Genomic DNA, 25970 nt, shown 5'->3' on the forward strand with positions numbered 1-25970 from the left:
AAAATGTGGAAACTAAAACCTCTTCAAGCTGCTTAAAACATCATTTGAAAGCAGAACTGTGATGGACATATTAATATGGAAAAATATCACCTTGTGTTATGCCCAAGTCCCATACAACTGCTCACCTAGTCTGGTATCTTACTGTTCTTACAGCTGGTCTGCCTTTGTCAGAGGATTAGCTCCACCACACTCCTGTCTTTTAGAGCACATGGTTAACAAACTCTTTAGTAATCTGAAAACAACGAGCAAGATAAATTTCATAGGAGGGGAAAAAACCAAACCCAAATGGAAAGGTCAAACAATTTTTCCATTAAAATCTGTTTTTCAGAAGTATTCACCAAGCTGAAATAACCAGTCCATTCTTCAAAATAAACTTCAGAAGAGTAAGGCTTGATTTGTGCTAGGTGGAGAAAACAACAAGGAATTAAAAACTTCTTGCCCAGAGAATACACCAGTGTAGTGGATGCCTGCCTGTTATTGTAAGAATCACCTGCACGGGAGAACTTGAATTACTCAGTACAAAGAACCATTTCGCCCACACAATGCATGATGGAGGGAAGGTCAGCCTAAATCTTTACATAAACCAGAAGGTGAAGATGAACTTGAGCTCTCACTGACTGTCAGAGACACTGTGGAGCAACCATTTCTAGGGCCAGTTATCAAGAATCACCAGTACTCTTTCAGGTGACAGGGAAGTCTATATTTCTAAGCATGGAAACGTAAATCCTTTACACTGAAAGGTTATCTTCAAAGAGAGTTTGTCCACGATGTCTAAACCTCTGTGGAGAGCTTTGTGCCCAGGGATACATCACCATGGACCACTTAATTTACTTCTGTGGCAGAGCTTAACTATCGTATTTGACTAAGAGTGCTGATTTGAGGTGCACCAAAGCAAGAAAGCTCTGGAGCTCATGTGCTTCTCAGAATGTGCCTGAGGCTTCAACCAGTCATGAATACAGGCAGTTACAAGCCTCAGTGCGTAATGGTAAGGAGGGACCTTGGTTGAAGTCCTGCAATTTGAGTGTGATCCTAGACAGAAGGTGAAATGGCAGTTGCTGAATTCCTTTTCATAATCCATCTAATACAAAGAGCAGGAGGAAGAAATTGTCTTTCCATGGCTATTGCAAGGGAAAATTTTCCAGCCTCACAAGACAGGCAGGAACATACCCACTGTTAGAATGCAGGCATGGACTCCAAAAAAGCTCTATTATGCTTCCTATATTTACATGTTCATCTTGCAAATCTTGTAGTCAGCTTTTATTAACCTATCACTATGTAAAAGAAAAATATGCATTGGACAAATATTCTACCAATCTCATTAGACTGTTTCTGACCAAAACAAGTTCCTGATTTCAAGATGGAGCAAAATCAAATACTCTCCTGCAGTGTTAATACTACCTTTTACAGTTCAAGCAATGAAACCAGATATCCATTTGTTTTATCCTCCTCAGTGTTTATTTTGCATGTTAATTTACACAGTTTATACTTCACATCATACATTTATTCCTTCTCTTGAAAAAAAATAATTGACAGACACTTGCTTTGAACTGCATTTTGAAAGCTGGAACCGGTGCCAGTAACAAAACAGACAACCCTATAAAACTTATTAGATCAATACAACGTAAATATAATATGTATTAGAAGTTGCTCGTTATTGCATTAAAAGGAAAACAATCTGGGGAAAAAACAATTAAAGATAATCAGTTCCAGTTGCTAAAACAGTTCAGTGTATTTTCTTTAAAGCCTTCATGTAACGGGAACACTTTTTATTAGCCCACTACCAAATAACGATCAAAGTGGTGTAGAGGAAAATGGTGCATGATCCTAAACAGTATTATGGTATTCAACTGCAATATAAAATTCTCTGTCACACAGAACAACAGCAGACTGGGGATGTTCATAAAGTCCTTTCAGTGTGAACCCTGCAAAAGACTGTTTTCCATCATGCTGCATTATTCCATCACATCCCTTATTTTAAGAAGTAAGCCACAAGTAAGCATTCCAAGAACTGTGAATAGATTTTCAGTGTTGGCACAACTATTCGGTGATTTACACAACTGGGTAAAATTATGGCTTGGAAATGATCACGGACATCTTCCTCTCTGGCTACTTTAAAAGTTAGAAAATTCAGATTTGTACAAAAGACATTAATTTCAGAACCAATTCAAATATGTTTTTAAATAAATGGATCAAAATAAAGCATGTCTCCTTAATTTGGCATTAATTTTGCAGAATACTCTGCAATACATTTTCAAATATACAAAATAATACTCTTTACAAAAAAGTTGTAGCTCATGGAAGAACTCACTTGAATAATCTTAGCAGCACTCCGAAAATTAACCACCTTGATTTTATCAAAACAACACCTTAGTTTGATCACTGTAGTTTGAGACTGCTTCTTCACGAGAAGCAATGTTTCAAGAGTTATAAAAGTGCAAGAACATCATCATCATGTTCCAAGCTGAAAGGCAGCTTCTGTAAATACTGAAATCAGTATTGCATTTATTTCACTAACGTCAGGACCTTGCAATGGGAAGAATTACATTTTAAGTACATCTTCTAGTGTGGTACCATTGCACTAAGAGCAAAACACTCTTCTCGCTGAACATTTTCATCATCTAAATGCAGAGACTAAGTGATTTGACTGGGGCAAATAGGCAACACACTCAGTAGCATCAGCAGGTCACCAGTCAATGGGCCTGCTCATTTTGCTGTTCAGCATTTTTGTGCCATTCTAATTAAATAAAAAATGGTAAAGTACGATACTCTCAGAGGACCTTCTCATCCACTTGGATAAACATTTCTAACTGCGTGTTGGACTTCACTGAAGAAGATGAGCCTCAAATTAGGTCCCACAAACCATTAAGGCTGCCTTTTAGCCAAAAACTTCTGCTTTATTTAAGCAAACTACTTACTTTAAGAAGCATTAATATATAATGAACATTTGAATTCGCTATCAAAAAAGAGGACTACAAATTACAAACTTTGGAGCAGGATGACTCTGGTTATTCCTGATAAAATTCTGTAAACAACAATTTAATCGAGAATACCTGCTGCTTTGCAATATCTTAAGTGTAATTTTGTCTTCCTAGAACTACAAAACCAGTGTTTTCCTTCCTGCCTCTTCTGCAGTTTCCTCAGAAGAGGTTCTAGCAAGTCAAGAGCTCTGCAATTATACATGAATATTGATTTTACATTTTAAACAACTAATATTACTATACTCAAGTTTCAGAAAGCTTCCGTGGAGCAAGTTTTGTTATACTTAGTACAGCGTATCAGCACTTCTTCTACTACTTGCTTCTTCAGTGATAGCTACAGAGACGTCATTTTGAGATATCCATATTCTGAAGCACAATAGCCACTCTGCTTGGAATGTACACCTAGTAAAAATATAACAAGAACAAGAATAGCTGAGAAAACCATCAATCTCACAGGATACAATTCCTAAATAACAGTCTGCAAAAAAACCACATGTGAAATATTTTAACTGTTAAAAACTTAACATTTGTGCAACATTCTGGGTAATACTAGTCACATTTAAAGAATTATCATCAACCGCTTAGTCCCCAGCACCTGAATTATACAAGCTAATCTATAAGTTCAAAAGTGAGCTTCATTGCAATCTCTCCTATTTTATCTTTTTTTTTTTTTTTTTAATTTTATTTTATTATTTAATCTTACCTTGATATAAATTTTAAAGTGGCTACCAGTAGAGGGCCTTCTATGACTTAACAATGACCAGTTTCAAAAACCTGAGGACATCTAGGTCAATAGACTACACAATGAGAAATTATAAAGTTTTGCAACAGCATTTGAACACACTTCTGCTATGAATTAAAGTTGCCGCAAGGACTACGATGTCATTTCATGCAGGTAAATACCAGCAATATGACACAGCAGTGTATTCTTCTCACTCTTGGCATCTATGGAGTTTCAGTGTATAAGCAATAAAACTCACTCTCAAAACTAGACAGATTCAAAATTAACCATTGAATTACTGCATTTTGCTTTTCTCTTTTTCCTGATTACCAGGAAAATACCCATATAATCAAAAGACTTCTCACAGATCACAAAAGAACTTGTGGCAGTATATTTTAGATGACATTCCTTCCAAGCTGAGTAGAGTCACAATCTGAAAACAAGACCGATACGTACCACCTACCAATTACCTTGATATACGGTACTCCATCAATTGTCAAGTGTATGAACGTGTTTGCTGAACAAGTCAATAAAAATGCAGTTATAAAAGGTAACACAAGATTGAAGATTATTAGCTTCATTCTGACAATATCCTCTTTTGGCCTATCTTCCATCCCTGTGGAACGTCCAATATTCTGCAATTTCAACTATGTTATCTGCAAACTAGAGCCTGATGACATGAAAGGCTTTCATAGTTTTCAAAATGGAATAAAGCAATAAAGCAAAAAGCTCTAGGAGAAGTAGAAAAAGGAAAAGAACAGCTGATCTTCATTGAACCAGACGGAGCCATGTCCAATCCTTCTTGAAAGGCAGTGAACATAATAATTTCCCCTAAGGTTTCAGTGATAAATAGCTTCTACAAATCTGTGCAGGACAGGAAATACTTAATGAAGTCAACTAGCTCAGAATGTATAGATAAAGGAGAGATTTTAAAATAGTGTATTGAGAAATTCAGCGCTCTGGGTTTATACGATGGAGGAAGAAGACACAAATAGAAATAATCTTTCCAAGAAAGAATGTATAAAAAGTTACTTCATCTAAGGGAACAAACACTAATATTAATACAGGACACAGCAATTCTCAGTTATATTCTGGTCAATAGTATGTCAGATCCTAGGAGGAGTAAATTAGCCCAGTTCCTTTAAAGTCAATTTACATCAGCTGAGAGTGAGAGCAGTGTGGAAGCATCCCACTCCTAGCACTTCACTGCCAATCAAGAATTTTAAAATTGGTTTTAAGCACAATTTCAGAACTTGTGCAAGTGATTGTATTTAGACTGATAAGAGAGAGATGCAACTGCCAGCTTATTACTTTAGTCACATGGTTGTTTCCTTACCTGGGGGGCAAATTAAACATGAGTTTTAGTGGTTTTTTTGTCTTGGTGAGCTTCTTGCTAAGTCACAGAAAAGCCAAATACTAATCTTATCAACTTATTTTACTGGTCAGCGTAACCACCTTTAAGGCTTAAATTAAACTGCACGAAACAACAAAACAGTTAGGGCATGAACAGTGAATAAATATTAATGATCGATTAAATATATTAACAATTATTAAAAATTAATATTATGAATTCCACTGCTGTACAATTCTTTTATAAAACCGAAATACTACAAAAGTATTAGATAATTCTCATTACAAATGTTATCAGGATTATTCCTCCTCTCTACCCAACAGTATTTTCAGAAATACTACATGGTATATGCTCTGGCTTTATTATTTGTCTTAATAGACAGAACACAGAATATTTGTGTGAGGGAGAGGGGAGGAAAAATGTGACCAATGAGGTTGTGGTTATTGCTTGTCTTTCCTGAGGTAAGGTGAAATCTGGAATATTATTTGTCCGGGATCCCAGCAGGATTTTCAGTCTCCTCAGCCCAGATCTCTCACCTCTGCTCCTTCCTCTCCTGACACCCTGAATCCCAGAGCTTCCTCAACTTTTCCATTCCAGTATCATTCCTTTTCCTTAGGACCTCTCACCTGAACTACTGCTCTTGTAGTAACATAATCCCATTAATTTATTTTCTCTATCCTTTTCATATGAGGATAGGCTGGGAGAACTGGGTTTGTTCAGCCTTGAGAAAAGGAGGCTCAGAGGGGATCTCATCACCATGTACCAGTACTTAAGGGGTGGCTACAAAGAAGATGGAGACTCCCTTTTTACATGGAGTCACAAGGAGAGGACAAGGGGGAATGGACACAAGTTGCTCTTGGGGAGATTCTGATTGGACACCAGAGGAAAATTTTTCACAGTGAGGACAGTCACCCATTGGAATAATCTCCCCAGGGAAGTGGTTGACTCGGCCACGTTGGACACCTTTAAGAGTCGCCTGGACAGGGTGCTGGGCCATCTTGTTTAGACTGTGCTCTTCCTAGAAAGGTTGGACTAGATGATCCCTGAGGTCCCTTCCAACCTGGGATTGATTCTGTGATTTCCTGAGTGTTCTGAGGTGTACCGAGTAGACTGTGCTCCAACCATATGCTACAATTTGCCACCAAGTCGCACAATTACAAGAAGTCAGGAACCCATTACTGACAGGATAAGTCAAAATGCTAGCATCTTATTGTACATTTGAGCCCAGATTTAGCTAAATATCAGAACACATACATACAGTACTTAATATTATACAAGTAAATGTTCAAATAGCATACAATAAAAGGCTAACATCCTCAGACACTTAAACAACTGTGCTTCTACTGTATTACTCAGTTCTCTCTTCCTTAAATACTGAACAAAATGACAACCACAGTTCTTTCTACATTTACTATGTAAAGTACCATGGATTGTTCCCCCCCCTCCCCACCCTTTTTTGCCTTTAAGCTATTAAGGTCCAAAATATAATAAAGAATTTTAAAGATAATTCGAACACACTAAAATGCCTTAATGAAGGCATCTGTTCTGACATGTTATGATATGTGTCTGTGACAACTTCCATTCCATTGCACTTAGTATCCAGCATAACCCCCGTCCTTTTCTTCCAGCTGCTACTCAGCAAGTTGTTTTCTAAGCTTTACTGATACATGAGACTCCCATGCAGAATTTTTCTTAATTTTTATGAAGTTTCTGCTGGTTAAACCCCCAAATTTATCAAGATGCATCTGGATTGGACCTCTAACATTCAATTTATCAACCACTCACCCTAATTCAGTGTCTCGCACAGATCTGCTGAAGGTACGTTCTATCTCATCATTCCAGTCACTGTGGAAGACTCCAAACAGTGTCAGCCCCAGCAGTGACTCCTAGGGCACTCTGCTCGATACCAGCAGACAGCAGGACACTGAGCTTCTGATTACTAAAGCTGCAGCAGGCCAGCCAGTTTTTAACCCATGTAACTATCTTATCCAGCCTGTATTTCCTCAGCTTCTAGGTAAGAATACTGTAGCAGACAAAGCTGAAAGTCTTACTGCATTGATTGTAGCAACCTCATGCACACAGCTAGAGTAATTTCATCACAGAAAGCAATCAGGTTGATCATGCATGTTTTGCCTTTGCTAAACTCTGGGTTGGCTTTCTGACTGAACTATCACATATACCCCACCTGTTTGGATAGGGATTCCAGAAGGAGGTGGCCCCTACCTCTCAAGGGACTGAGGGGAGAGGCTGACTGGCCCTAAAAATCCTTCAGCCTGCCTTTTTGCTTTTACTACAGCCTTTGTTCAGTTGTCAGAACTTTCCCCTGACCACTATGATTTTTCACAAATGACAGCCAGCAGTCTTGCAATCACATCACTGACATCATTCCAAACCTCTGGGTTTGTTTAAGGTGTCCCCTAACCTGTTGCTCTGCTACTTTCTTTTCAACAGTGTACTGGCACACAAAAGGGTCTGGGAGCAGGCTTTACCCTTGGAATCTGAGATAAAAAAGGCATTGAATAGTCCTGTACTTCCATAGTGCCCATCACATGTTTGACTCCTCCCTTTGCCAAGGGACTTGCATTTTTTTTCTTAAGCTGCTTTTACTATTGGTATACCTGTAGAATCCTCTTCTTGCCACTTTTCATTATCTCGAGCTACTTTTTACATATATAGTACATGGCCTGAAATATATATCTACCTGTAGATAGATATAGTAAAAGTATATTGAGGTGTCTTGTTTAAAACCATCATAGGAAACCTGGGTATTCATCAGTGAAAGACATTATCAGAGATAACTCATTTCTGATGTTCTTCTCTATCCTAGGACGGTCTCAGAAGTTTATTCTTGTCTTCCCTTTTCCTTTCATATACTGTTGCTGAATTATATAGTTACAATTACCAGCTTCAGTCCTATTGTTCTCTGCTCTTTGAACCTGCTTCTTTCTGATCATGTTTTATTCCATTCACGTTTCCTTGACCATTTCATGAGGCTCACTTGATAAACATGCACAGAGGTGAAAATCCAAAGTACAGAATACTAAAGAGAATACATTCATAGCTAACCAACATCTTGACTATCAGTTAATCAAACCATCCTCTGTATCTCTCTTCTGTTTCAAGCTTTCTGTGTTCCCCTTAAAGGCTCCTCCCTGCTCTTTCCTCCCCAACAGGCTCATCGTGTTGGAAAGGGCCTCAGGAGGCCCAAACTCCATGCTGAAAGCAGAGTCAGCTATGAGGCCGGACCAGGTTACTCAGGGCTTTAGATATCTCAGTGAATTGCCCCTCTGCTATCTACACCAGCCACTTATTACCTCATGTCCTCTAAGGTGTCACAAGAACTCTGCTATTTTAGGGAACTGTGAAGACATCTAAAACCACAGAGAGGAAGACTCATGAGACCTTTTGAGATGGGGGAGTGGAAGATGCGGAAGGGAGAGATGGAGAACTCTGATGACCAAACATTTGAATGTTAGCTTTGTCAAAAACCTGTATTCACAGCTGAGTCACCCTAACTCTGTCCCAGACAAAGATAATTGAAAGTCTTTTTATTCTCAATGGAGTATTCGGCACAAATAAAGTGGAATAATTGTGGTTGACTTCACAGGCGGATGTGCTAACAGAGAGGATGACGGAGGACAGGAATGTTGTTTGTAAGTCAAATACATACCAAATTGGGTTCTTTTTTATAACCACTGGCCTTTCTACACTGCATGTCCATTTAAACTATGAGGCAGTTACGATATCTGAAACTAGGCAAATCCCGCATAGATCAAGACTTCTGGCACTAAAAAAAGTACAGTCACTGTAATACAGAGGCAAAAACTCACTCATTACAATCAACCGATTTTCCACCAACTTACATGGTGTTCTATCGAGTTCATAGTCCATTCATGTAGGCTAACTAACAAACAGGGAAGACTGTGCTCTTCCTAGAAAGGTTGGACTAGATGATCCCTGAGGTACCTTCCAACCTGTGATTCTGTGTACTGGTACTATTACTGCTTGCCAGGAAGATACATGACGCTTTTCAGCCATACAAATACTTACCTCCTTAAACTATTTTGCTGTAAATATCCAGATAATTTCAAGAAATGAGAGATTAGAGAGCTAAGAAGAATAGAGCAATATCAAATACATGAAGTACTTGCGAACAACAAGAGTTACAAGCAGAAAGCTCACCTCAGATATTTTGGGAGAGGACTACAACACACCGCAATCTCCAAATGTTTCTAAAACCTCACAGGCAAGAAGTTCTGCAAATGACAACTGTTACTTTCAGACCTGTCAAACTAGATTCAGTACCAGGTGCAATTGGCTGGAACTGCAATGAACTACTCTTCATCCCACTTCCAGGGCTGGAAAACACCAAGCCCTAAAAATCATTTCAAGGTCATTTTGCAACAGATGGGAGAATTACTGGAACTCAGAGCTAGATCAGGCACTGCAGAAAAATATGTGATAGTGCATATTGCAGTTGGTAGATGCAGAAGGCAATGTCACAAGAGTCTGTGCCAACATTTTCCCAAACTTTTAATTAAAATGAGGGCTTTAGACAATCTCATGTCTCTGTATCATTACTAATTGTCAGACAATGACACTATTCTGAGAATATAATTAACCATCAATGAATAAGATACATTATAGCTTTTGCTTTCTGACTAATTTGTTATACAAAACCTCAGACGTTTCAGATTTCATTTTGCTAGATATTGCATATGACAAAGAAGGTATGCTTAAAATAATGTGAAGTTCTGCCTTCCAATTTGTTTTTCAATTTACAGCTGTACAACATGAATATGCAGAAAATAATTTCTTAGACTGCCTTGCTTCATTTATGCAAAAGAAGTGCATATACTGCACAGCCTGTATCTCAAAATTTCTCCTCTATTACCTTCTGCGCTCTTTCTTCAGGTTAAGAAAGAGTACTTTAGAAAGACAACAAACTCCCCTGGCAAACACAAACAAGTAGACTGAAAAATAAGGTAGGATGAAAGAAAAAAGACTAACAGAATAACTTTGGAATCATTACGCTTCATTATGGGTTTTGTTTGTTTTACGAAATCAAACAAACAGTGAATATGAGCAAATAAACGTATGTGTCTTAATCACCGAGAGGTAAAAATAACAAAAGACTTTGCTGGTATTAAAGTCTTACTGATTTCCCTAGTTAAAACAGTTAATTTTCTAACTGCTAATATTTTTTCTGTTTATCTGTGCATGTCAGGGGAGAAAACGGTTAAAGACTATATCAATCCCTTAAAATTTAATATATAAGTCCTTATCATGAAAGTTATTCAAATGAGTATTTTGAAAGCTAAGGTCACTAAAAGCTTTTAGATCGTTTCAGTCTACGAGAATATTTTAATTTGTCAATAGACTCAAGGAAGCAGGAAGTTGCACTTTAACACTGAGTAGTATACATTAAGGTCAAGGTTAAAACCAACCCAGCAATAAGAATATTCTTAAAATAAAATATATAATTTCAGTTTCATTTAATGTGAAAAGACTATATCAGTGGAGGCCAAAAATAGAGAATCAGAATAGAACAGTATTGGGGCTAGGGGAAAAGGAATATTTTGACATGTATTTATTTTTTAACTAATTGGAAAGAAGTTCAGAAAGAGTAAATCTATAAAAGCTGAAATATGTTAAACAACTATATTTCTTCATGAACTGCATACTACTTGGCCAATGACACAATATACTCAGCAATAGTTCATTTAGCCTGCTTACTACTCATTTCTGTTGGTGCACAAAGTATCAAAGTATAAACTCCACCATTTTTATATAAATCCTAACTTTTGGCGTGGAACAAAAATACTAACGTTACTAGGACACACATTGATATGTATTTACATTTTACAGCAAAATTCAGTCAAGTTGGATGCCTTTGAGAAGACTGACAAAACATTTTGAATGAGTTTTATTAAAAATGGTTCTTCCCCACCCCAAATCTAAGCTTCCTATCCAACTACAACCACCAAGTGAAGTATCAACAAATGACTTTGTACATAAGGAGGCACTAGGATCTGACAGGAGTTGAAATGTGTGTGCAACACGTAATTTACATCTTGCAAAGAGATGATAAGATATAAGCAAAACTAAAAGTTTATAGAAGCATTGAGAAAGCACACATTTATAAAAAAGATACCTCAGAAAAGACTATTAGGAGAATATACCACAGCAGAGACATAAACAGAAATAAAACTGTGGTAAAAAGAGTCTATTTTGGAAATGACAGAGTGGTTAACAGCTTGTTATTAGAAAGTTTGATTACTGTAAAGTTATGCAAATCTTGTGTATTTGTTAACAATCCAAAACAGTGCAAGCAGTGAAATGGAAAAATTAGATCATAATCATTTAAATCAGTCATATTACAAAGGACATTTTTTGTGCATTTTTCTATGGAGCTTTCAAGGTGTATCTGATGATTTTGAAATCTGGGTCTCTACAGTATTACTAAACAAACCTGAATCATGATCTGTTCATCAACAAAATTCTACAGTGAAATGCCTAGCAGTGCTTACAAAGCTTCCTCTTCATCCAGGGTTCATTGCTTCAGGAATTTCGTATCTCCCTTCTTCTCATTTTGCAATGTCACTTTGAATATTTCTTTTATTAGGCGATGCTTCTAGAATGAATCATGTCAGATCTAATCTTCTATTTTTGTAACACATTTGTGTGCTATTTAAGCTTGACTTGAGCAGCGTAATAATTGCATGTGATTTCATTTTGTCATAGCCCTCTGGGCATGTTTTGCTGACAAAGTTTACTTGCACGCCTTAAGATAGGTGCATCTGTCATTACAAAAAATATTTCTTTGTAGTTTGTGGTGGAGGAGGAACTAATATTTTTGAACCAAGGACCTTAGGTCTCATGCATTGTTTAAAGAGAATAAGATAATTGTTAAACAGCAGGAAAAGAACCTTTGTGAGTTTATTGGGGTGGCATCATATGTTTTTTGAAAAGAAATTTGAGGGGAAGACTTCTACTGGGATTTTAGAAACTTCAGCAACTAGCAAGGATAACTGATTGCCCAAGAAATGAGATGTAAATTACTATTTAAAATAAAACATTGCCATTTTAGTGTAAAATATCAGGTGTACATATTTACTGTAACTTTTTTTCTTTCTTACTTGGAGTTCTAGCTTGCTGAATTTAGTCAGGTTTTCCAGATTTTTTTTCCCCAATTACTTTTACCTGGTGTCCTTTTACTAGCATTTTACCTCTATATGGTGCTTGTGGCATCTTCTGGGGTGTTGGCTGAAGGTGATCTGTGAATTGGATTGCTGAAGGACATAAAAGAAAGTTAACGTGACCCAATGCTGCTGGGCTTCTTTCTGACCCAGAAGTGCCATTGCCATGCCTCGGTTTATGCCGCAGAAGTGCATTTGCTACTTTGCTTGTCACATACATGCCTTATCTTCCACATGCTCCTAGCAAATTGCATCTTCACATTTTGTCACATTTTTTTTTTCCTGTCTTGAATGACTTGCACTCACCATCTAAGAGGCTAAATGTAAACATACATTTCAAATTGCAGTTAATTGGCTTGCAAAAGTTAAGTTAGTGGTAGATAATTAAGATGCTCTCCAATCAACAAAGCAAGGTATTTGAATTGGACACACAAAGCAAGAATTCTGGAAGCATTAATTTGCTACATAACCTTCAGGAATGAGATCTTAGAGCCTTAGTTTCTCTGTGTGCAAATAAGCATAGATACTTACCCACACTATGAGGACATTGTCACATACAGATACTTAAAAGACAAAAATGTTCCCAAGATCCTTTACATCAAGCATGATGAAACCACAAAAATTCTTTCATGTGATGAAATTATTTTAAAACAATCAAACGAGAGAAATGCCAATACCCTGAATACAACCGTGGGTGCGAGTGAGAAAGAGATTAAAAGTGACAATAATTCTTAGGAGTTTAGATCTCAAGAGAAACGTTAAAGATGTGACACTAGAAATTGATGTCTCCATTCTGTCATGGAAGGGGAGTGGCCCACACAGATCAGTGCAGATACTCCATTTTACAAGTGTAACTTATTTACAGGTGTTTATATAGAGAGAGATGTACTTCCGCATAGATACGCACCCCTTCACCCATGTATGTTTTATATATGAAAATCTAGTCAGCAATACAAGCTTTCTCAGAACTTTTTCAGTGACCTCTGCCTTAATTCATGGCCTCTTTGAACCTTATTCTGTTGCGCTTGTGAACATACACACACATACACATATGTGAATACATATGTGAAGAATGCGAGATGTGGATATATGTATACATATACATATGTAAAGAATGGGAAACGTGGATATATGTGTACATATACATACATAAAGAATGAGAAAAATGACATTTTTAAAATTGTTAATTGTGGTAAGTGATGATTTCAAGAGTAATGAAGAAAGGTGGAGTTTTTAATAGTCACTGTCTCAGCTAACAGCAATTGTACACAAGACTATGCCTCCTACTTCATCTGAAGTGATTTATGGCAAAGTCTTTATCCATTATTCATATCACTTTTAGACCGGAAATGCTTGAAATTTATGTCAACAGAGAAGGTCTGTTCCATTTTGCAAAGCTTTTCCGTAAACTGAGGAAGGAAAATCAGTTGGCAAACACATCATTTGTTCTAATTCACGTTTGTGGAGTTAAGCAAATGACTTTAAGAAAGCAATGCAAGATTCAGTTTCTACAGAGCTTTAAATCACAAAGCAAGCATGAAGATGAAGTTTCTCGGACACGAAAATAAAGCAAATTATGTTAAAAATGACAATTCAAAAGCACATTAAATGCTCTACATGCATGTTGGCAAGGAATGCCGTGTGCCAGACACTGCAAGAGTGCATGAAAATTCAAATGTAATGTGAAAAGAGAAAAATCAGCTAATATTATAGGCCATAATCAAACCATAACATTATCATCTCTACCGTGTTCACACAAAGGCTCATTTCATAAAATAAATTAAAAAAAACCAAACCCAAGCCAAAAACCACCCCCCAAAATACTCCTAGAATAGACTCCATAGTTGTCCAGATAATTTTAAAAGTTATTCAGATGAAAGTAGAATGAAAAAAACCTTACTTACCATAAGTGAATTAGGTCGATAATTGTGAGGATATTCTTCAGAGAAGTACTCTGTATTGTGGTCCAGCCTTTGATGCCCTCCATATTCTGCAGCATCAGAATCCAGAAGGATTTTATACTTAAAAATTACTATTAAGGAACAATGCCAAATTACTGTTAAATGGGATATAAATCAAAGGAAAAAACCTAGAACTGCTGCAACATAATTCACGCTAATAGACTCAATATAAAGCAATAATAACAACAATACTAAACAACAACCTAAGAAAACTGAAGAGTGGAAAAATATACAGAACATATAGAAGCTGTATGACATTTTGTCTTGAAAATTTCAGCTTAGCATACTGACTCCTAGTAAGGACAGTACCTTTCAGTCTCTTCTTGAATCTTCCATGAATCATACGTTTATTGTATTGCAGCAGATATGTATAGTACTTTAAGTGATGAACTAGACTAAAATTTACCACTAAACAAAATGAGTGGATTTGAATTGCATTTGAGAAGTTACATAATTGTGACCGTCAAAATCAATTGGTGTTTAGCAATATTTTACAGTCTGTCAGAATCTATCAAGTGTTAATGAGAAAAGCATGTAATTTTACAGCAGAAAACCCCACAACTCCTTTGAGAGTTTTTCAGAAAAGAGTTTGAATTATTATAGCACAGAGGAACAAAAGAAATTTTATATTTAATAAAACACCTTTTAAGAGACAAACATTCTGACTGCAGTTGTTAAAACGGGGTGAGTTACTTAAAGTGTAATGAGTTGGAATACCTGTACAGATACCTAAAGGGACTCAAACAGGTCTAGCAAAAAACTGAAAGACAAAATAACATTGAAAGAGGAAAATCAGAAAATGTAATAAAAATAAATGAGGAAATAAAGAACTAACACATATTCGAATGTCAATTTCTTCTTATCTGGGACAACAACAAATAGAATGTTTTACTTTTATGATTATTTAAATACCTTTGAATGTCTTGTTTGGACAAAATTAAAACACACTTTTCCCTCCTGAGTTACAACAGAAAGCCTCAATCTCTACTCCCCACCGCTCAAAACATACAGAGAGGGAAATAACAGTGCTCTATAATCCAGTCTGCTTCCTTAATTTTAAGCCATGGAAGAATCTTATTTTGCTAGACCTTGATTTAATAGGATGAGGGAAGACTGAAGCAGCACTCTTTCAAGTCAGTGGTTCTTAAACTGCTTCTGGGCTTCTGTGTTTGCTCAACCTTTTGAAAATAGGCCTGCTCAAAAATCTAAGGATTTTGATATTAACAGAATTCTTTTTATTTAAATCTTTTTACACTACTCTCTATCACGAGTTTAGGAAGTTTCCTAACTGTCAGGTCTTACTGATTCAAATCTCTGGCAATAAGGAAGACTGAAGCATGACATAACACGAAAAGCAGCCTAAACTAAAAGTAACTGCAAATTTGCTCTGAGATATTTCAGTTTAGAAGATTGCACAGGTTTTGCTGACAGAAGGCAAAGAAGAAAAACAGATCTACATGAGGAAAAAAACCAAAGCTGTCAATTAGCTACCAAATCACTAATGTTATGTATCCCTCCCCACAGTATTTGCAGCAAAATGAGAGAAAGGTCCAGAAGTGGCAAGTTAGTTGTTGATTTCTAGTGGGCAGGTGCACAAAGGGAGAAAGAGCAGATCACCACTTTCCCTGGCAAAATTGTAAAATTTTTATGCTTGGTTACTTTTTTTTTTTTTTTTTAAAGTTTTAAAGTTTATACTATACTTTGCCAGCTTTAGCCCTCAATGCCTTATAGGTGCACTACATACACACCTCCCCCCTTCTATTTTATAAACACATTCAAATTACTATTCATTTGTTGTCATATACAACCTACAAAAATACAAACTACAACTTCTAGTTAGTCCCTCCAGTGCCCTTTCAGCCTCAGCGTCAGCAATGGCTGCTGCTCTTCCACCGTATAGTTTACTAACATGGCAGGGGGACGTCTCCCTCAAGCATCTCAGTCTTTGCTTCTGTGATTTACACTACACATTAAATTTAATAATTTATCAATGCTGCCGAAAGCCCTGATATCTCTAATGATTCCTTTAAAACTATTTACAGCAAATGTAATTGTTATGGCTATGCTAATTTTAAAACAATTTATGCCATTTCCTTAATCCAGGCTATGAAAGTATGTCTAGCATTGCTCTGTAGCAACACAAAGTGAATACCACTGCCTCTCCACACCTCGCAACGTTGCATATTTGGTGTAAATACTGTTAACCAGATCCTGAGTAACAGGGTCAAAAAGAATTTTAACATCTTCACAAATTAGGTATTTCTCAGGGAAAAACAACTAGTTTGGCAAACATGCCCATTTGCCTTCCAACTTAAACCTCACAGAAAAGCTGCTTTTCACATTTCAGAAATTTATGAGCATCTAGGTTTTTGAAGACTACTTTAAGAAAAACATTAAACAAGTCATGCATTTTAATTAAGCACATAACAGAGATATTTTCTTTTGCAGTGGGATCTCTTGTTTCAGTGACAGAGTGTTGGAAATACTATCCTGTACTCTGATCGAAATAAGCCCAATTTCTGTTCAGTTTTATTCTCTGAGTAAATTTCCTAACCACTACAGTGGAGGAGAGGAGCAAAAGCTAAGAATGCTTGTATAGATAAAGCTGGAAACGGAAAGTCTGACATTATCTACCACATTAATTACTGAATTACTGTTTTTATGATGTTTCAAAATACATATTTTAATGCAATTTTTTATTTAATCTTACGCAGGTTTAATGACACATAAAACACAACTAAGTAAACTCAAATCATGAAATAGGGTGATTTGTATTTTGTTCCTCAACCCTTACTATTGATAAAAGAATATGAGGGCTATTTGTGGGGGTGACAGTCCAGCAAAATTAAAAGTTTTACAGAAGAGCAGATAAGAATTTCTACTGACCAGTTGTAAAATGATGTAAGGCTTACTGAGTATTTATAAAGAAACTATTCTTTTCTGTATGGTCTGGTTCGACTCACATAAACACCTCCTACAAATCAAACAGATTCAAATAATATAAAGTACATTGGGTCCTCTGAATTATATATGACAGCCCTATTACAAAGGTTACGTGTGTGACAGATTACCTATCAAGTTATAAAGTCTGGATACACCTGACCAAGACTGGACATGTAGGAAAGGTAACCAAATATATACAGAAAGACTGTAGGCAATCCTGGTGGTTTCATCTTTTCATAATGTGTTAAAATCAGGATTAGGAACTGTTGTAGTCTTAATTTTATTGTACAATGAAATGTTTAAGCATCCACACTTCTGGTTCTCCGGTGCTTTCCAGGCATGCAACTAGAGCATGGGTGTATATGTAAATATTGATTTTGTTTATAAATCATATGTAAATCGGCTCTCATTTTCTTGCTGCACTTAATATAAAAAAGGATACCCAATAAAGATTTAATTTTTATTCTTTGCTACCATTTCTTGGCTAAAAGCTAAAGGATATGGTTCTGACAATACAGATGGGACAGAGATAAAAGTACAGACCAAAAACGATCAAAAATTGTGCTGAAACACTTAATTTATGTATATGGAAACTTCCAGAAAGTGCATTTAAGCTAGAAATAAGTGTATGGACAACAGAAGACATGGGAATGCTTTTGAAAAGCTTTTGATCCCTTAAGCAGTCTTGGGATCAGCTGGCTGTCCTGAACAACCTATAGTGGCAATGACAGTAACACTGGCATGATCCCATGCCTAATCCAGCTGGAAATTATAACCATATGACAAGATTAAATTCACTCATCCTCATTACATCTATATGGATTAAAGGATTTATTCACAAAAGTAATGTCTAAAGGTAACCCTGGATACTTTGTTTAAGGGTGCCCAGTCTGTATAAACTAAGTAACTTTTCCATAAAGCCTTTTTCAATATTTCCTAAGGGAAATCCTTTACAGAAGTAGCTACTGTATATATGCTGTCATAGTTGCACACAGCATACAAAAGCCTATCCCTTCTTAAAGAGCCTACATCTCATTAGATAGTTTCATACATCTACTTATTGTTCAAAATATATTAGAAAAAAGCTGCACAAAAAGCAAGACATGTTTAACTAGGGCACTTGACACACCATGTAAAAATTCAGGGGGAAAAAAAAAACCCCTCTCCACTCCAGGCCAAAATTCATTGTCATGAATTTTTGAAGAAAAAGTGGCTCCAGAATTCCTGTAACAACAGCTAGTTTGCACCACCTACATGAAATCTTATACTACATATTACAGAAAAGAGAGAACTTTTTAAACACAGAGAAAAGGAAAAGAAATAAAATTTCTTAGGGAAAAAGTTAAAAAGTTTCTGTATCAATTTTGACTCAGCATTCTAATCCAGAAACAGATATTACAGAAGAGCTCTCTTCTTTCAAGTTATAAAATAGTAGACTAAAAGAAATTTTTTTTTCTCAATCATTAACAGTGCTGCATAATATCAAAGCACTTAAAATTTCTATCATTATTGAAACACAACACTGAATTAAAGCAGTTCAGGCACTGCCCAAGGAAGAACTAAAAAACAAATCCCCAAAATGCACAAAAAAATTCCAAATTTAAAGTGAACTAAAAAGTTTCTAAATCAACATATCTGCCTAGATGTTGTACATACCCTTCTTCTAGAAGTTAAAAATATATATACACTGGTGAAAGCAGCATTTTTCAGATTTTACCTCTTGCAAAAACATTTAGAAGCAGTGCTGACAGTAGAACATGCAAATAAAACGCTGGAGCGACCAGTCACTGCAACTTTAATGTTAAAGGACTGGCCACTGTAGTGGCCAAACCAAGGCAGACTCCATCTGATGCTGAGTGTCAGACAGCTTCTTAGTGTGGTTAGTTTATTAGCTATATGCACAGTGATGGCATAAGACAAAACCTTTTAAATAAAGTCTTTAATGTGTTGGATGTATTTTGACAAATCCAACCGCTCAAACTCTTGGAAAGTATTTTGGCCCATCTCAGATGAAAATCAAAGGCCAGCTTTCAAGTACTGTACCAGCATTTCCTCTCAGTCTTGTTTCAGCAACTAGCCTACAAGCAGCCTACATCTGAATGTTCTTCAGTATTGTAATAAATGGATTCTCAGAGGTCAGGTTGAAAAAACTGGCAAAGCAATGTAGAACAACTCACACCAGCATTTAACAGCTGAACATACAAGTCTCTACAATTTTGCTCATTAAAAAAGTCACTCTAAGTCAACAATGTAGAAGACTAAAAATTACTAAGGAGCAACCCTTATGATGGGCGGATTAGAAACCTATCATTAACACACCAAAATTTCCTTCTACTACTTTGATTTAGAAAACTAAACACAAAAATAGCTTCTGTTTTTTTTCAGTACTTCAGCAATTCAAAATTGGAAACTACACAAAGCAAAACATGAAGTTCACAGATGTAGATTTCATAATTTAATTGAAGCGCTCAGTTGTCACTAGCAGAAGCACAAGTGCCCTTAAATGCACCAATAAAATACATATGTGAAATTACCTTTTTTTTTTCCCTTTCTTTCCTTGGGCACATTGTTCTCTTTTTTTTTTTTTTTTTTTTTTACCTACAACCAGAGATTCAGATGTCTTATATGCCATGTTAACCTCCTCTAGGTTAATCTCAGGAGACAGAACAGAAACCCTCCCTGGTTTCACTTTGAGAACTTACTATATTCCCTGTGTAGGGCTCTATGTGTATCTGTTTGTTCATCTTGAAGATGCAACCCAGGGTAATTCTAAGAGAAACTGAAAACAGAATTACTTCAATTCAGGGGAGCTCATACAATGAGTTAATTCACCACCTCTTTCTTCAAAACTGAAACTGACTGCACACAGAAGTAGAGATATAATGCCTGAAAAAGCCAAGTGCAATGCAGGTGCCATCTTGTTGATCCTAAGTGACTTACCTCTTGTATGCTTAGACGTACACATTGAACTGGGAGTGGAGAGTCAGAACTGATGCTTAGCTTTAGTGCTGCAGCTTTCAGGCAGAAAGCAGAAACTGAACTTTCCACTACTCCATGTGTTCACTGGATCCTCATGTTCAATGTGAAAGGGCAGAGGAATCAGAAGGTGCATCTAACATTAGCATTTAAGATAGGCTTGGGAGTACACTTTTGCAGAAGTTCTCCTCATCAACCCTTATCATGCTTTGGTTCATTATTCAAAGCTAGTTTTCTATCGCTGTAGGTTTTTTTTGGGGGAGGGGTGGGGGTGGATAGGGGGTAGAGGATTTGTGGGTGTGGATTTTGTGGGGTTTTTTGTTTGTTTTTAAAATCTTTACTCATCTTTACCAACTTCTCTAATAGAAGTTACACAAAAAGCTGTGAATATCTGCTAATTAGGGAAGCTACTACTAAAACTGCAAAAGTTAATGAGAGAAAAGAGCTCATCCTGGCAAGAAAGGTGACCTCCACTTACCACAAGAATTTACCCATAGAAGGTTAGGGCACAGTATCAGAAGCAAGTCTGAAGGAGAAAAGACAAGGATCATAAGTCATAGGATGGAAACAACAATGACTCAAGCTGAAAAGGACATTGGAAGCCAGCTACAGGGTCAGACCAGACTGCTCAGGGCTTTATCCAGTAGGCTCTTGAAAGCATCCAAAGATGGAGTGTGCAAAACCTCTCTCTGGGCAACCTGTTCCAACACTTGCTTGACTGTCAGCACTGCATACAAGTTGCTCTTAGGAAAGGCAAGATCTCTGCTATTAGACCTGTAGCTAGGAAAGTAGTACCAAGATCACAATAATCCCCATCCCCATTGGATACTCTGAGTTTTAGATTGGATATACTGGTGTCATGATTTACATGATTTTCCAACACTAAAAAATATCTGGTAGAGCATGCTATTCATTGCCTAACTTTCAAAAAGTGTCCAGATGGAAAAGCAATGAAGATGATAATGTAAATGATATATAGCTTTCATCTACTGCCGTCCTGGCAGCAATTTTCATTGCCAAAATACTACCTGTTAAAATAAAATAAGATATCTTGGCAACAAGTGAAGACAAGAAACAAAACTAGAAAAAGGAAAACCAGGCACACCAACAGCTGTAGAACTGACAATCATTATTCTCAAGATGGATTGAAAGAAGGGAAAGGATACAAAAGACCAGCAATTTCTCAAAGAAATTGATTTTGTAAAAAGGAAGCTATGGGCAGAAGCATAATTTATGAATTATTAATGCACATGCAGAACAAGAAATATAGCCACAGATCAATACAACTAATTAATGAACTTTTTGTTCACCTCATATTCTAGAAAGAAGCCTAAGGAAAGTAGCAACTAAATTTTCAAGCTAGGCATAAAAGAATACAAAGATAATAATAAAGAAGTTAAAGGGACAAGGCAATATGCTATCAAGATCATAGAATCATAGAATCGTTAAGGTTGGAAAAGACCCTTCAGATCATCAAGTCCAACCGCTAACCTATCACTGCCAAGTCCACCACTAAACCATATCCTCAAGCACCACGCCTACCCTTCTTTTAAATACCTCCAGGGATGGAGACTCAACCACCTCCCTGGGCAGCCTGTTCCAATACCCTCCAGCTGATCGACACTTCCACCCAGCTTAGTGTCATCTGCAAACTTACTGAGGGTGCACTCAATGCCCTCATCCAGATCATCAATGAAGATATTGAACAGGACCGGCCCCAACACTAAGCCCTGGGGAACACCACTAGGAAAACAAGAACTCAGTCATTAAATGCACCATAAACACAAGGAAGATGAAGGATAGTACAGCTGCAAGGAAGACTAAAGAACCTGAAGTGGTTAGGCCCTTTTGTTTTCAATAATTCTTGATTTTCACTGAAAGAACAGATAACTAGCATAATTACAGACAACGGGTACCTCTGTTCCTCCTCTCTACCCACTCCTAATTTTGGAGAAGAATAAAGGGTCAACCTACAAATGAGGAAAAGCATATTAGAGAGTATTTAATTTAATTAGAAAATTCATCCAAACACCTCAGCCTGATGAACTTCAGCTCAGAATATTTAGAGGATCATTGAAGCCATTTAGCACTTAACTCATTGCACAGTACTGAGGAGGAAGAGGGGCTACTATTCCTTTTTGCTTCAATCAACTATGGATGATTTTTCTTAAATACATGTAAATATGGAGGTACACAAATCCATATCGGTTGGTAATCATGAACATAAAATGCTGCTTTATTTTTGTGCCACAATAACAAGCCTTGTATTCAAAAAGGGGGGGGGGGGGGGGGGAAGCGGAATATATATACAGAGAGAGCGCCTGCTTAATTTTCATGAGACTTCTAACACTGCAGAAAAATTCTTTAACAAAAATCAGTGTGGGATCTTCTGGAAGGAAAAGGAGTTAGTTATGAAATATTTAAGAAAGTTACTTTTACCCACTCACATTCATTCTGACATAGAGTTCAGTCACTCTCATACCAAGGCACACATACCCAAGTGGTCTGGCACATGCATACAATGATGACGACAAGGGGTATCGGTTACTGAGTCTTCATCAAGCGTATTAGGTTTTTTTTCACTCATGATGAGGACCCAGCTTTTGGGCAAATCTTTTACACCCTCTGAAAGATGATAGTTACGTTCTGTTCTTTCCTTTCCTTCAGAATCTTGCTTACTGCAGCCTCCATAAGCATTAGGAAAGGTTGCTGTTCCCTGTCTGCTTATCCTCGTTCACTTGAAACATACCTGTTTTTCTACTGAGCTAATGCAAAAGGAATAGCATATATTAAACCTTGTTGCCATCCCACTGCTGTTAGGCTGTAGGGTCCTCTTACACGTCATCTGGGCCACAGGAGAGATGGAGACACTTATCAGAGTACCTACCTTCTTGTCTTGATGTGGAAAAGACAAAACAAAACATCAGAAAACCAAACCACAAGTCCACAACCCAAAACAAACCTTCGTTTTAGTCCTAGAAACAGTATTCTCCATTATCAATACAGGCTATTCTTTTAATCCTCATTTTGTTGCTTCTGCTAGTGCTTTCATAATCACATTTCCATTCACATATTTTGTCCACACTAGCAATGTTATTACTACTGTTGTTATCATAATTTTGCAGATGGCAAAGTTTACAGTGGCTTCAAGTAGGCCATAGGACCAGAATAAATTCAAGAAATGGCCCAGGGTGAAAGAGGGGATGGTTCAGTTGGGATAAATGCAAAATGCTACACTGGCAGGAATAACACTTATTTAACTATGGTATAACAAATAAAAGACAGGAAGGAAACAGTTAGGAAATACTGAAAAATAGCGTATCATGAATGGAACATATCTTGGCACAAGCGTCACATAGGATTTGAATTTTCAACACTATGAATCTGCCTAATTTCTCCAGCTTCAGTAAATTGTCAGAACTGTGACTTGCTTTTGGCACTGAACTTCAAGAAAAACCAATTCCAGGAGAATGACTGAAAAACTAGAACAAGAGAACATCAAAAAAGTGACTGCTGTGCCATCAAAACAGAAAGGAAATCTCTCCTTTGTTAAAAATAGGACCAATAACACACAGTAGCCAAATTGTGGTAAGACAGATTTCAACTAAACATTAAGAAAAACATTCTGATAGCAGAAACTGTATGGGAATAGTTCCAACTACAAAAGTGAGGGAGGTTATTTTGAAATTACTATGGTTGATGTAGTGGCTTAAATGGAAAACAAATCAAAGACGCTTTCCTGTTCTTTTCCCCCTCCTTTTAGCCATGTTCCTTTTGAACAGAGGAAACAAGGCTTCCGTATTGAATTTCTAATGCAGACGGGCCTTGGAATCACCTCTACTACAAAGAAAGGTCTGGTCAGTATTAAACATAAAAAAAAAAAAGAAACTTATGGTTTCCCTGTTAAGACTCAAAATTTTATCCACAATCAGAACTAGAGACAGCTGACCTAGATGTTGATTATTCATCTATCTCCAAACTGAAGCAAATTAGGCAGAAATAATTTGTTAGCTCAAGCTGCCTGTTTCTCATGAAAAGGCTTCTGAAAGAGCATAATTTATGAAGTAAAAATCCAGCACGAGCACAGAAACATTTTCCTTTTTCCTTCACATAATGAAACAGACATTGCGCGACGGCACAAGCTGCTCTAATAGTTACACAGACTCGCAGTGCTGGAAACACGTTTCTTTTCCTACACAGACTGAGGATGCATTCCCACATTAGTCTGCTATAGTTCCTATTCACACCTATTAACCTTAACATATCAACTACCTTGATAGAAAATGGCATTCAGCGGACACTAACTTACATCCTTTGTCTCCGCATGCCGGGTACCCCTGCATTCTGACGGGCAGGGACAGTTACATAACTGCACTTCAAAGCAGCCTGCAAAGCAGCATCTTTGCCTTCAGCAATCGCATGCCAGTGACTCATTCAAGTGACCTTATTTGCTCATTAGAAGCTCTAGGTGCAGGCTGCAAACGTCAAAAGCCTGAGTTAATGATTTTTTTAAAAAGTATATTTTTGCAGCATTTTGATGACAGTATTTGTGATACCTCATGTCTTATCTAGCTGTTTTCTTATGGACAGCTCTGACTTCAAACGTCTTTATGCACCCTAAATTCAGGCCAACAGTAAGCGTACAACTGGTATTCATTCACTCTAGCATTACAACGCTTTGGTATGTTTTGTCATGTAAAAACGGCAGTATTTTTACACAATGAAGTAATAATTTCATGCCATGATTTTTTTTCCCTTCTTGCACTTTAGAATTACATGACAACATGAAATGTCAAGATACAAACAAATAAGCTAGTAGTGATTCTATTGCTCAACAACATCTATGGACTTTCAGGCTCACATATAAAATTAAGGTCTCAGTCCTTGAATGTCTCAACACTAGGGTACGCCATCTTAGGAGAACAAGATGTAGAATGGAGCAACCCAACATCAAGGGAAGTAAGTCAAGAGAGAATACTGCAGAATAAAAGGGAAGGAAAAACTGACTCCAAGCTGGCTATGACTCTTCATATAGCTTTTACTGTCTGACTGTTCAGGAAAAGATTTTCCAAACCAAGTGGGACCAGAAGGAATGTAATGTCTACTGGCTACCACTTCTCTTATAAAAGTTCGGTAAGGTTTGCTATGCCAACAACCTACAAATAAAGAACAGCTGAAAAAAGAATGATCTTTTCAATGAGATCAGAACAGAGGAACACCTACAAAAATGTAGGCCAGACAGGTAGGAAGCACTTTTAACATATCTGGTAACGTATCTGAGCAGCAATACATGACAACAGCTTAGTGATATACATTACTACAGTATACTGCCAAAGCCATCCACTTAATAAAGGCAAATTTAATTACAAGTGTTACATGCACTAATTTGACTAATTCAACCCACTAAGACTTAAACCTGGGTAGTAAAAGGATTATCGTATTTCCCAAAATTCCCAACATCATTCAGATAAACTTTTTATTAAAGTAATGCAATCAATATATTGTGGCAATTTACTCTTCAGGCTTATTCAGTAACTGCCTCAGAGAATCAAAGTAAAAACCCACCGATTTCTTCAAAAAAACCCAAACAGAGTAACAACAAACTCCTGTTTTTTAAGTACTTCTGCTTCATTTGCAAGTTCCAAAGGGATTGTAAAGAATTTCTTTTAAAGTGGAGAAGTTGTTCTGAAGATTTAATGTCACATGTGACCAAATCTCCTAATTATAGGACACTTTCTTTTTTTTAAATCCCAGGTTAAACAGCTCCATTACAAAACTATACATAAAATTCATGGCTCTAATCGCAGGACAAGAGTTAGAAAGAAAGCTAGTCAACATTAA

At 36.8% G+C, this 25970-nt stretch overlaps 1 protein-coding gene across 3 annotated transcripts in view; it reads right to left on the reverse strand.

The window, feature by feature from the left end:
* Nucleotides 1-1432: 1432 nt before the first annotated feature.
* Nucleotides 1433-25970, reverse strand: part of GBE1 (1,4-alpha-glucan branching enzyme 1) — a 176263-nt gene continuing 151725 nt past the window's right edge. For 2 of the 3 annotated variants that reach the window (XM_075102255.1, XM_075102244.1), the window contains 3 exons: nucleotides 14154-14271; nucleotides 12280-12342; nucleotides 1433-3380 (listed from right to left, as the gene is read on the reverse strand). In XM_075102255.1, coding sequence (XP_074958356.1) covers nucleotides 3324-3380; nucleotides 12280-12342; nucleotides 14154-14271 — 238 coding nt within the window. In that variant the 3' untranslated portion in view covers nucleotides 1433-3323. The remainder of the gene's footprint in view (nucleotides 3381-12279; nucleotides 12343-14153; nucleotides 14272-25970) is intronic. The other variant, XM_075102234.1, reaches the window with a different exon arrangement.

Source organism: Phalacrocorax aristotelis, chromosome 1, assembly GCF_949628215.1.
Source record: "Phalacrocorax aristotelis chromosome 1, bGulAri2.1, whole genome shotgun sequence".
In the NCBI taxonomy this organism is placed as follows: Eukaryota; Metazoa; Chordata; class Aves; order Suliformes; family Phalacrocoracidae; genus Phalacrocorax; species Phalacrocorax aristotelis.